At 35.3% G+C, this 13,505-nt stretch overlaps 1 protein-coding gene across 3 annotated transcripts in view; it reads left to right on the top strand.

Annotated features, from left to right (window-relative positions):
- The window catches only part of CFAP47 (cilia and flagella associated protein 47), a 519,587-nt gene that overhangs the window by 306,440 nt on the left and 199,642 nt on the right, over positions 1-13,505 (top strand). For 2 of the 3 annotated variants that reach the window (XM_088028500.1, XM_088028501.1), the window contains exon 45: positions 925-1,099. In XM_088028500.1, coding sequence (XP_087884626.1) covers positions 925-1,099 — 175 coding nt within the window. Of the gene's footprint in view, positions 1-924; positions 1,100-1,980; positions 2,023-13,505 lie in introns of all 3 variants that reach the window. The other variant, XM_088028499.1, reaches the window with a different exon arrangement.

Here is a 13,505-nt window from a genome sequence, read left to right as displayed (position 1 = left end):
TTCCTTGGTTCACACTTAGAGAACTGGCTTTCTCTTCAGCGTTCCATTTTAGGAAGGACAATATTGAACTAGATTGGGTGTTGAGGAGCATTTGCATGATGATGAGTTGTTGTAACCCACAGTATTTAAGTAGTGGTTGAAGGGACTAAACATATCAAACCTATTTAAAAGGTATATTTGGGATGGGGGGAGGAAGAAAAGAAATTAAAAAAAAAATAAAAGGTATGTTTGGATGTCTGTGGAAGGGCAGGACCTAATTTTATACATCTACATATGTACACACACACATATGCACACATATATTTACAAAATTGTCATTAGGAAAAGAGAGGGGACTAACTGCTTCTGATAAGAACTAGAACTGATGGGTTAGATGTTAAGGAACACAGGGATCAACTGAAGGAGGGAAGCACTTTCTCAGTGCTATTCACCAGTGGAACTGGTTTTTCCCTGAAGCAATGAATTCCTCAACATTGAAAGGATTAGAGAATGGGACACTGAGTATCTGTTAATAAAGGATGATTCCACTGATTCTGTAAAACATGTTAGTGCTATCTTCCACCAATCAAATATTAATGTCTCTAAAGAAATGAACAGGGGTGCCTGGGTGGCTCAGTCGTTAAGCATCTGCCTTCGGCTCAGGTCATGATCCCAGGGTCCTGGGATCGAGCCCCACAAGGGGCTCCCTGCTCCGGGGGAAGCCTGCTTCTCCTTCTCCCACTCCCCCTGCTTGTGTTCCCTCTCTCGCTGTGTCTCTCTCTGTCAAATAAATAAATAAAATCTTAAAAAAAAAAAGAAAATATTCAATCCCTTGGTGGATTTTTTTCCCAAATGTGGGCTCTAAATACATAATGCTTTTGTGTGTGTGTTTTGGAGGTAAAGGCTAAGAGAATTACATTCCAATTTTACTCTGTTTATTTGCAGACTTGTATGCTCTTTAGTACCTCAAAGCTAAAGAAGCCTAAGTCCATTTTATACACAGCAGAACTGAGCCTTCCAGAACATTTTGATATCCCCAAGAAAATCTACATTCCTCAGATTCCAGAAACTCAAGCTAAATTGACCCTGTCTCAAGGAATTAAATCTGCAAATAAAACAGGTAACACATGGACTGCAATATCTAGCTCTGTCCCAGGCTCTGTGAAATACTAAAATTTTAAAGAGATTATCTGTACTAATAGGATGTTCATAATATAATTAAAGAGATAGTTCAGTGTACATAAATATCAATTATTGGATATTTTGCATTATAAATAACCAACATACTATAGCATAATAATCTAAACTATGTACTAAATTTAAGTGCCAAATTGCCGGTACTGAAATTTGCGGACCTGTTATTACTCCTTCTTAAAGAGTAGTTGTCTGATAAAGACAGTAAGTGCTCTTTGAGAAAGGTAAGGTCTTGCTGTGACGGTGAAATTGGCTACAGAAATTGTGCTGGAGTTGAAGCTCAAGCTAACTTGAAAGGATAGGAGGGTTGTTGGTGGCAAGAGCATATCAGAGGAGACAGTGTGTTATTTATGAGTGATTTATCTTTGATCTGGACTAGGGCCTTTAATAGTTGAATACTTACTCTTGGTCTCCTGGTACCCTTTTATTCTGTGATTGTTAATTAGGAAGGACTAACCCAGATTTAATAGAATATTAATAAATTTACATTATCAAATATAAGCAATAAGATGTAAACAATGTGACAAAATAATTTAAAGTATCCAAAATTAATTTGTTTTCATTTCACTTCTTTCCAAGCTGGTAGATAACATTAGGATTATAATTGCTTTACTAGGGCTATTCCCACAGTGTATCATAACTCAAGTGTCATGGATTCTACTTTATATTGTTGCTAATTTATGTTTTGTTACATTTTCCTTTGTTCTTTTCCTGAGGCTTTGTTTTAACTATATAATGTTTCTAAATCAGAAACAGTGGTTACAAATGATAAGGTTACAGGGTAATCTGTTCATTTTACCTTCCTAGGACATCTGAGATCCCAGATTCAAATTCTAAGTGGCCAACCATGTAACAAGGATTTATGAATTAGCTCTGGTCTAAGGCAGGAAGGATGTTGGAGCCTAGGGCAAACTGGAGAGTAGGCGTCCTATCTAAACATTCAAAATCAAAACAATAAACAGAAAAAGCTTAAGTCCGCCCAACAACTGTGAGGGTATATTTAACTCATCAGCCGTTCAGGCTGGTGACAGTTCTTAAGTGAAGTTGTTGTCTTTTTTTTTTTTTTTTAATCTTTATTACCTCCAGCTTTTCAATGTACTATTAAATTTTTAAATGAAGATTTTATTATGATAATTTTTAACCCCTTTGAGATAACTGGATAAAGTTGTGTGTATTATAAGCCCAACTAGGATTCCCAGTCCAAACAATTCACTTATTTAGCCATTCACTCAACACTCTTGAGCATCAATTCCTTTGGGCAAAACAATGAAAATTGGCATCTTAAGATGCTGTTTAGTTATAAATAAGTATAAAGTTATCTATATTGAAAAACCTTTCACTGAGATAATTTTCAAAGGCTAATATTTTTCTTTCATATCAGTTGTGAACTATCCATTTCAGTAAGATTATAGTGAGAATTAAGAAAAATAGAGCTGTAAATTTTAAAAGATCATGCACAAAAGTTTTAAAATACAATTTGCACATCATGGTTCCTGTCTAACTTGATTTTCTATGCAGTTGACTTTATAGAAGAAGCTTGTAGCCCAGGTTTCTGTTTCCACTTCCTTCAGCATACATTTAAATAAATTAAGTTTACAAAAACAGAATATTCTACTTCAGGATCATAGCAGGTCAAATAAAATACATAGCCTAAACAGTGCAGTGTACATTATGTTGTTAAGCAGTGGACTTCATTAATGAAAAGGAAAGGAACATATGCTTTTTAAGTTTAATAAATAACATTCTATTGGAATTTGAGACCAAGAATTGTAGAGTTAAGCATTTAAGAAGCTTATCTTTGTGGGGGAAAAAAAGCTTATCTTTGTGTTATATAAGCCACTCTGAAGAGAACCAGCAAATTCCTAGCATTCAATACAGTAATATAGAAAGAAATCTTGGGTTTTTTTTTTTTTTCTAAGATTTTATTTTTTAAATAATCACTATCCCCAGTGTGGGGCTCAAACTCACAACCCTGAGATCACAAGTCACATGCTCTACCAACCAAGCCAGCCAGGTGCTCCTAAATCTTTTTGCTTTGCTTTGCTTTGCTTTGCTTTGCTTTGCTTTGCTTTTCTTCCCTTCCCTTTTTCCTTTCCTTTCCTTTCCTTTTTTCTTTTCTTTCCTTTTTTCTATAGGAGGCATGGAGAAAGAAATGACAAGTCTTTATCTGGAGAAGTAGAGATAACCCAGTGTTCCTGCCATTTGCAGGAAAGGGGTGGAGGTGGGTCATTTTTATAATCTCTTGAAGTTCAAATGTCATCAGAAGGCACTAGTTTTGAGGTATTGAGAAGTGGCCGTCTTCTGCCCATTCATATTAATGTTGCCCATCAGTCTTTACCTTTTTGAAATTCCTAATGAAACTTCCACATTTCTGGTTAACAATAGCTATTATTGTAATTACTTAAAATAATCTACTTAAATCCGTATTTATTTTAGCTCCATGATTTAGGAAGGTATTATTTTTCCCATCCCACCTTTTAACATTATAATGCTTTCAACTGAAGGAGATGAAGCTGTAGAGAAAGTGCGTGTGCACACAAGTAGGTGCATCCATCTCCACAGATGCCACAGATGTACACACATGACAACATTTTCCCATGGAAAAGACATTACTTGTCCCACCTCATAGGTCTCAAAGATCCTGTGACTCCTTTGTTGTTAGTGGACTGGAGTAGGTCTAATATTTTTTGAGCACCAACAATATGCAAAGCACTGTGACAGTTGGTTTTATCGTTTTCTCATTTAATTCTCCCAATAGATACTCTGTCTCAGATCCCATCTGGGCATCGATCCTACTACTTGCTTATCCATGGACTCTTGCATGGCTCACAATAACCTTTCCACACAGTTTTTAGCCTTCTCGAACATCCTCTTTACTCCAGTTTTTTCCCATCTCCAACCTCCACTGGACAAATGACTTTGTCACCTCTGTCATGGAGGAAAGGGGGCTACATGAGCACACACTCTTCCTTAACCCCCTTACCACCTCCCCCTCAGTCTCCAAATAATAGGAATCTACTCTATCAACCTTGCTGTGTGCATGTTTGAACTTATCCCAGATAACCTGTTCTTGGGCTCTTCCATCATTTATCAGAGCTCCTTCTTCTTTGAGAGTAGTTCCTTCACTTTTGGCTCTCAAATTTCTCAAGCTTCAAAAACTAAAGACATTCATACCTTTCCCATGACAAACATACTTCTGAGTAGGGCTATCGCCATTTGTAGTTTCTATTCTTGCATGACTAGTTCTCAACCTCTCAAATCTGGCTTTCGCTCTACCACTGTAGTAAAATGGCCAGTTGCTTTCTAACTGCCAAATCCAATGGACCATTCTCAGTCTTCATCTTATTGGGATCTCTATTGCATACAACCTGGATGATTAGGCATCTACTCAGAATTCTAGATATTTGAGATAAGGCTATATACCCTTGTTCCCTGCATTTCTTCTCCATCCCCTTGATAAGATTTCTTCTTAATCTTTTCGTGAGTTATTCTGTTTACTCCATCAATATGGGAATCTTCAAGGTTCTACTTGTCTTACTGGGGCTATTATTACTTTTAATGTATCCTATAGGAGATTCTGTACACTCCTATAGTTAAAACTACCATTAACATCCCTAATGTTTATCTTTATTCCCACCCTTTTCCTTCTATTTTCAACTTAGATATTCAGAGCCATATGACATGCCTACCTGTGTGTGTGTGTGTGTGTGTGTGTATGCAAATAGATATACAAATAGAGAGATTTATCCCTCAGATTCAAACTGAATGTATTATTATTATTATTCTCCATTGATTTGTTCCTTAGCATATAATCTGTATCTTTTCTTATGGTGGGACATATATCCACCCTGTCTCATATTAGAAATCTGGGCATACTGCTTGAAGCTTCTCTCTTTTGAGCTCATACCTACAATTCATCTTGTAGTTTTAAATTTTCTGTAATTTATTTCCTTCTCTTCTCTACTCCCACTGTTAATGATTCAGGTCTTCATCAGTACCTCACAAATGGAAAAAGTAATCACATCTATTTCTTCTCAATACGGTACAGATTTAATGAGATAACATATGTTAAGAGTTTAAGTGCTATATGATATACCTAATAAATGTTGGCTATTAATTATACTCTAGTCTTGTCCCCCTTAAAGTACTTCACCTCTAGGCACTAGAACTATTAAATCTGACCATGAAATATTACTGAAACATTTAGTGATTTCAGAGGCAGATTTACTATACTACCAAAGACACATAAATTTTATGATTTTTCACTTTTTTGACTCCCCCTTCTTAGTCTCTATCTAGTTTTATATTTGCAATTTTATGTTCTTTCTCTTGAAGAAGGTCCCTATATTTTAAAAGCCTCAGGCCTCATAAAACCTAGACTTTTACCTAGTTGTAGGTCTTGACTTAAAATCTCACCTACTTGTGGCTCTGGGGATGTTGAAATTTATGGACAGGAAGAGTTTTATGGACCTTAAAAGGGTACAGGTAAACAGGAAATCTCCAGTGGATCCAGGAACACTTATTACCTCCCCAATATAGAGGGTCCTGTGTGTTTTGTGCCCTCCATGATAAATATGTACAAGAACACTCAAACAAAATGCTCTAGGCTGGTTTTGCTGATCACTTACACAGAGCTCAAAACCTTCATTTCTAAGGTTATCTCTTCAGTTTCTAGTATTTTACATTGACCCAATTTCTTGTTCTCTCTCAAGGGATATGTGGCAGACATATTGGAAGTGCATATTGTAGGAACACTGTTCTCCTGTAACTTCTCCCATTTGAATCCAATTTTCTGAATTTTCTAACATTTGCTAATAGTTAGCGGTCTAATAGGTGACAAATATTCACTAAATCTTTCCATGACAGCTGTTTAATATGTAATGTGCTTATAAACTATACTAAAAATTTATTATTTATAACTAACACTATATGTGGTTCTATCCACTTTATAAGGATTAAATATATTATTGTAATAGCTAAATTATCCTTCAGTATGAAAATAAGACTGCAGAATTGTTGCAATAAAAATGAAAGTAAATTCCTGCTTAAAATTTATTAACTGTTTTGACAAATAAACCCTACATCTCCAGGTTATATCAAATAGCCACAAATGTATTTCAAATAGAATAAAAGTAAATTTCATTTAACCGAGTACCAATTAAAAAGTTAGGTTTAATGATTAAACTGAGTTAAATTGAAACAATCCACTATACTTTATTGTCCACATCACCAAATCACCTAATCTTAGAAATGTGCTGTTCATTTTTCTCAAAAGAGCTATAAACTTGTGGTGATATATTTGTTACACTTTTTTTTTTGTAAAAACTCCTTTTAAATTTACAAAAGCTTTTTGAAATAGAATTTTCTTAATTCACTTAGAAATATAATTCAAATGTATTTTTCGTATAGGATTGCCACAATTGTAAACCATCAAGTCCAATTACAGCATATAAAAGAATGTTATTAGATTCCAGAAGGAAATTAGTAATCCATATACTACATTTAAATCTCATAAGATCAAGAAGAACAAAAACCAGGAAAAGTAAAGAACATATTCTCTATCTGAGATCTTTAAGTTTATATTTAATTATAAATGTAATAGTTTCTGTTATAGTCTACCTCTCAAGGACACTTGTAATTATAATCATAAAAGACACTACTTATAAATACCTGATATAAATTTGAATTTACATCAAGCAAACAATAAAAGGATATTTATCTATACTCATGCTTAAAGCTTTATTCTTCTATTTATATATTTCATTTTTAATAACTTTATTAAGATATTCACATACCATGCAGTTCACCAATTTAAAGTGTATAATTCAGTGGTTTTCAATATATTACATAGATACATGTAACCATTACCACAGTCAATTTTAAAGCATTTATATCACCTCAAAAGGAAACTCAGTACCCTTTAGCTATCAATTCCCTCTCATTGACCCCTCTCCCCAGCCCTAAGCAATCATTAATTTTTCTCTCTACATAGATTTGCCTATTCTGGAGATTTCATATAAAAGAAATCATGTCATATGTGGTATTTTATGACTGGCTTCTCTCACTTAGCATAATGTTTTCATAGTTCATCCATGTTATATCATGTATCCATACTTCATTCCTTCTAATGGCCGAATATTCCATTGTATGACTAACACATTTGGTTTTTCCATTGATCAGTTGATGAACATTTGGGTTGCTTCTGCCTTTTCCCTACCATGAATAATGCTGCTGTAAACATTTCTGTGCATATTTTTGGGTGAACATATGTTTTCATTTTTCTTGCGTGTGTGTATATAGCTGTAAGTAGAACTGTTGGGTCACATGGTAACTACATTTAAACATTTGAGGAACTGCCAGACTGTTTTCCAAAGTGGCTATACCATTTTACATTTTACCAGCAGTGTGTGAGGGTTCCAGTATCCCTGCATCATCAGCAACACTCCTTATTATCTGACTTTTTAATTTTAGTGATCCTAGTGCTTAGAAATGGTATCTTATATGCTTTTGATTTGCATTTCCCTGGTGCCTCAGCATGTTGAGCTTCTTTCCATGTACTTATTGGCTATTTATGTATCATTTGTATAAATTTCTATTCTGATCTTTTACCCATTTTTTAAGTTGAGTTGTCTTTTTCTTCTTGATTTACAAGTGTTCTATCTATATTCGAGATACAATACTTTATCAGATATTTGATTTGCAAATATTTTCTTCCATTCTGTGGGTTGTCCTTTTACTCTCTTGAGACTGTCCTTTGAAGCACAGTTCTTAATTTTAATGAAGTCTAATTGATCTATTTTTGTTGTTGATTGTTTCTTGCTTTTGATATCATATTTCAGGATCCACTGCCAAATTTGAGGGCATGAAAATTTAGATCTATTTTCTTCTCAGAATTTTATAGCTTTAGTCCTTACATTTAGGTCTTTGATCCATTTTGAGTTAATATTTGTATATTGTTTGAGGTAAGGGTCTAACTTCATTCTTTTGAATGTGGCTGTTCCAGTGGTCTTGGAACCATTTGTTGAAAATACTGTTCTTTTGGGGTGCCTGAGTGGCTCAGTTGATTGAGCATTTGACTCTTGGTTTTGGCTCAGGTTGTGATCTCAGGGTTGTGAGATCCAGCCCCACATCTCATCAGGCTCAGCGCTCAGTGGGGAGTCGGCTTCCCCTGTCATTTTCCCTCTGCCCCTCCCCTCACTTGCTTGTGCACTCTCTCTCTCTTAATAAATGTTTTTTTTTTTTTTTTTAAGAGAGAGCACAAGCAGGGGTAGCAGCAGAGGGAGAGGGAGAAGCAGGCTCTCCGCTGACCAGGGAGCCCAATGTGGGGTTCGATCCCAGGACCCTGGGATCACAACCTGAGCTGAAGGCAGATGTTCAACTGACTGAGCCACCCAGGTGCCCCATAAATAAATGGGTCTTTAAAAAAAAAGAAAATACTGTTCTTTCTGTATTAATGTATCTTGACACCCTTGTTGAAAACCAGTTGACCATAATGTGGCTTATTTCTGGGTTTTCTATTTTATCCCATAGATCTATATGTCTTTCCTTAGGCCAGTATCACATTTTTCTGATTACTGTTGCTTTGTAGTAGGCTTTGAAATCAGAAAGTGTGAGTACGACTACATTGCTCTTTTTTAACCAGATTGTTTGGCTGTTCTGATATTCTCACAATTCCACGTGGATTTTAGAATCAACTTGTCAGTTTTTGCAAGCAAGCCAACTGGCCGCCTGATAGGTATTGCATTGAATCTGTAAATCAATTTGGAGAGGATTGTCATCTTTTTTTTTAAAGATTTTATTTATTCATTTGAGACACAGAGATACAAAGAGAGAGAGAGAGCATGAGCAAGGAGAGAGTCAGAGGAAGAAGGAGAAGCAGGCTCCCCGCTGAGCCAGGAGCCCGATGTGGGGCTCGATCCCAGGACCCTGGGATCGTGACCTGAGCCGAAGGCAGATGCTTAACCATCTGAGCCACCCAGGCGCCCCGAGGATTGTCATCTTAACAATATTAAGTCTTGTGATTCATGACCATGCAATATTTTTCCATTTCATTTGATATTCCTTAATTTCTTTCAACAGTGTTTTGTAGTTTTAAGAGTGTAAGTTTTATACTTCTCTTGTTAAATATATTCCTAAATATTTTAATCTTTTTCATGATATTACCAATGGAATTGTTTTCTTAACTTCATTTTTGGATTATTTATCGCAAATGTATAGAAATATAATTGCTGTATATTAAAATTATATCATGTAACCTTGATGGATTGATTTTTTAAATTCTGTTTTACTGGATTCCTTAGGATTTTCTATATACAATATAATATTATATGCATAAAGAGATGGTCTTACATCTTCCCTTCTGAAATGGATTGGTTATATTTCTCTTACCTAATTGATCTGGTTAATACCTCCAGTAGAATGTTAAATAGAAGCAATAAGAGGGGACATTCTTTTTTTTTTTTTTAAGATTTTATTTATTTATTTGAAAGAGAGAGCATGAGAGAGAGCATGAGAGGGAAGAGGGTCAGAGGGAGAAGCAGACTCCCTGCTGAGCAGGGAGCCCGATGCGGGACTCGATCCCGGGACTCCAGGATCATGACCTGAGCCGAAGGCAGTTGTTGCTTAACCAACTGAGCCACCCAGGCACCTAAGAGGGGACATTCTTGTCTTCTTGAATGTATGGAGAAAGAATCCAGTCTTTAATCATTAAGCATCATGATAGCTGTAGGTATTTTAGAGGTGCCCTCTATGAGGTTGAGGAAGTTCCCATCTCTTCCTAGTTTGTTGAGTGTTTTTCTCATGAAAGTGCATTGTATTTTTTCAAACTATTTTTCTGCATAATTGGGATAAACATGTAGATTTTGTTTCTTTTACTCTATTGTTATAGCATATTGTATTCATTGATTTTTGGATGTTAAGCCAACCTTGCATCCCTGTGATAAATATCATGGTTTGAATGTTTGGGGCTCCTCAGAATTCATATATTGAAAACCTAATGGCCAAGGTGATGGTAATTAGGAGGTATGGCCTTTGGGAGGTGATTAGGTCATGAGGACCCAGCCCTCATGAATGGGTTTAGTATCCTTGTAAAAGATGTCCCAGAGAGCTAGTTCACCCTATCTGTTATGTGAGGATACAAAGAGAAATCTGAAACCCAGAAGAGGGTCCTCACCTGACTCTTCTAGCACCTCATTCTTAGACTTTCAGCCTCCAGAATTGTGATAAATAAATGTGTTGTTTATAAGATGCCTAGTCTATCGTATTTTGTTATGGCATCCCCAGCACATCTTCTATATGTTGCCAATAATTCTTCTATATATTGCCGAATTCTATTTGCTAGCCTTTCATTGGTTTTTGCTTTGATAGTCATAAGAAATTTGGGTCTACAGTTTTTCTTATGATGTCCTTGTGGCAATACTGGCCTTATAGAATGAGTTAGGAAATGTTCCTTTCTCTTTTATTTTTGTTGAAGCATTTCAGAGGGATTGGTGTTGATTCTTTTTTAAGTGTTTGGTATAATTCACCAGTGAAGCCATCTGGCCATGGGCTTCTCTTTGTTGGGAGAGTTTTAGTTACTGATTCAATATCTTTACTTGTTATGTAGATCCGTTTAGATTGTCTCTTTCTGTTTGAGGCAGTTTCAGTGGTTTGTGTCACTTAAATTGTGTAATTTTTGGCATATAATTGTTTATACCATTTTCTTACATTCCATTTTGTTTCTGTATGGCAGAAGTTAAGGTCCCTACTTTTCATTTCTGATTCTAATAATTTGAATATTTTCTTTTTTTTTTCTTGTTCCATTTAGCTAAATGTTTGTCAATTTTGTTGATCTTTTCAAAGAACTAGCTTTTGGTTTCAGTGATTTCTCTGTTGTTTTCTCTATTTCATTAATTTCTCTTTTAATCTTTATTTTTTTTCATTCTACTTTCTTTCAGTTTAGGTTGCTCTTCTTTGTCCAGTGTCTTAAAGTGAACATTTAGGTTATTGATTTCATATCTCTTTTCTTCTTTGTTGTAGGCATTTATTGTTATAAAATTCCCTATAGACATTTGTAGCTATAAATTACTACTTCACCTTAATCCTGCAAGTTTCTGTATGTTTTATCTTTATTTTCATTAGTCATAAAGTATTTTCTAATTTCCCGAGATTTTTCTTGACCCACTGATTATTTAAGAATATATTAACAATAATAAGAGTTGTTTAGGGAGGGAGGTTGAAATATTATGAAACACCCAATATATAAATTAGGTAAATAGAAAGTTTCTCTGTTCAAAACCAGAGAAGATGCTTCAGAACTTGGTCTGCTTGTCCTCCGCTGACCTGTTGTTATAACACAGCAATGGTTCATGAAGCACATTCTCATGAGGCTGGGGTTCTGATGAATATAATTTGAAAGCTACTGATTTAGCCCAGCTTCCACATTTTATAGCTGAGGAAATTGAAACACAAAGAGGGTAAGCAATTTAACTAGAATTAAGTAGATAGTGACATAATTGCATAATTCACTCTAGAATATATTGTCTTTAGCCTCTTTGAACAAAGCTGCTAGATTATGGGATACTTTATTCAACAAATATTTATTGAGAGCTTACTGTGTATAGATAAGCAATGTTAAGGCACCCAAGATATAGCAGTGACCACAATAGAGAAGATCCTTGTCTTTTAGAATTTGATGTGGAAAATTGTCCCTAGTGTTCGCCATCCTTGGGGCATATTCTGAGTGACATATTCATTATTGGTTGTCGCTTTTCCGTGGCTTATTCTTTCAGTCTTGTGACCCAGGGTATTACTTCTTTGGATAACAAGCTAGTTAGATGTGTTGACAGTGGTTGTGGCATGGAGAAATATGACTAGCCATATAAGAACTTAACCCAAACTTTGACTTCACTGTTTCAATAAAAAAGGCCCAGCATCTGGTTTTCAGCTTCAAATGGTCTACAAATTGTTAGTGACTAGATTGACATATTAGATGTGTATAATTGTCAGCTCTGTTTATAATTTTCAGCCATTTCTCTTTTAAATCAGTTGTTTCTATCCATATAATATCTGATTGAAAATAATTACATGTTCTTATCTCCTTGGTTGATCAATTTTTATTCTAATATTTGAAAGTTCTGGTATAATAGTCACCTTTTTTTTCTTATTTTTTGGAAAAATAAATTGAAGGTACAATTTTATTTTATGAATTCATTTTATATTTTCATGCACGGTGGTTCAGAAATGACTTTAATTAAGGTGTATTAAATTTAATGCACAGAACTTTAGTGAAATTCAGAAATCAGGAAAGTAGTTAGGTAAGTGTACTTATGTAGTTTAGAAAATTGCAATTTTCTTTGTTGTTGCTATATCTTTTTTTTTTGGTGAACAGAAAAAACTTCATTTTTTCAAAATAAAAGTCAGTGGAAAAATAGTGTGTGAAATAGAATTTTGTTCTTAAGTTTACGGGCAATTGTAGTACTCATTTGAATGCAATGAATGCGAACCAGTGGCACATTCTATTGTAATATCACACATAGGTGTAATAAAACATAATGAAGGTATTTGAAGTCAGCTTCTTTTCAGTATTATGTCTATGATTATTTACCATTCCTATGTTTACTTTAAACATAGAATCTTGGAGAATTTTCATTGTGTCCATTATGCTTAAAATATTTTGATCTCTGTCTTCTGTGTTTTCATAAGTGTCATGACAGCTGGTGTGATCACAGCTCTTGTGGAAGGAAGTAATAATCTTGTCTTTTCTCAGAGAGGTGCCTCGTAACCACCTCTGGGAGGTGGAGGGCTGCCCCAGGTGCACCTGATTTCATGTAGAAGCATAGTTGGGATCTACCATCAGGAAAAGGGCGCCTGGTGATAGAGTGAAAGAAGAAACTATGTAGTTTCAGTGGTCAGCAGGTGAGTGGGCACTTAAAAGACAAACCTATTAACACCTTATATACAAATTTCTAGGTCTGACCATTGATATTTATATTTTATTGATTATCCTGCTTTCTGTAATACTTTTTATCCTAATCTGGGTCACTGATATGCATCACCTTTGGAGAATGTATTCATGGGCAGTAACTGAATCTTTTGAGCCTCTTCCCTAATCACACTACTGGGTGTAGGGAATCAGTCCTGTTGATCAGAGTATTCTCCTCAATTCATATCACTGCTCACAGATTCCCCAGCTGAGTCGGAAAATTGGGTCATGTGCTCTTGTATTCTGGCCTCAGCCCAAGCCACCCTTGGGTGGGCAAATGACTAAGCTGCTGAGAATGTTCACTCCTATCTCTTTCCATTTCAGGGTATCTCTTCTTCAGTTCTTTTCTTTGCCTGACCTGTGGCAGGTT

The sequence above is a fragment of the Eumetopias jubatus genome, unplaced genomic scaffold (genome assembly GCF_037043125.1).
Source record: "Eumetopias jubatus isolate StellerSeaLion01/CBP00866 unplaced genomic scaffold, mEumJub1_p1.0 scaffold_11, whole genome shotgun sequence".
NCBI classification, from domain to species: domain Eukaryota; kingdom Metazoa; phylum Chordata; class Mammalia; order Carnivora; family Otariidae; genus Eumetopias; species Eumetopias jubatus.
Note: the sequence above shows the minus strand (reverse complement) of the source record. Positions and strands in the feature narration are given on the sequence as shown.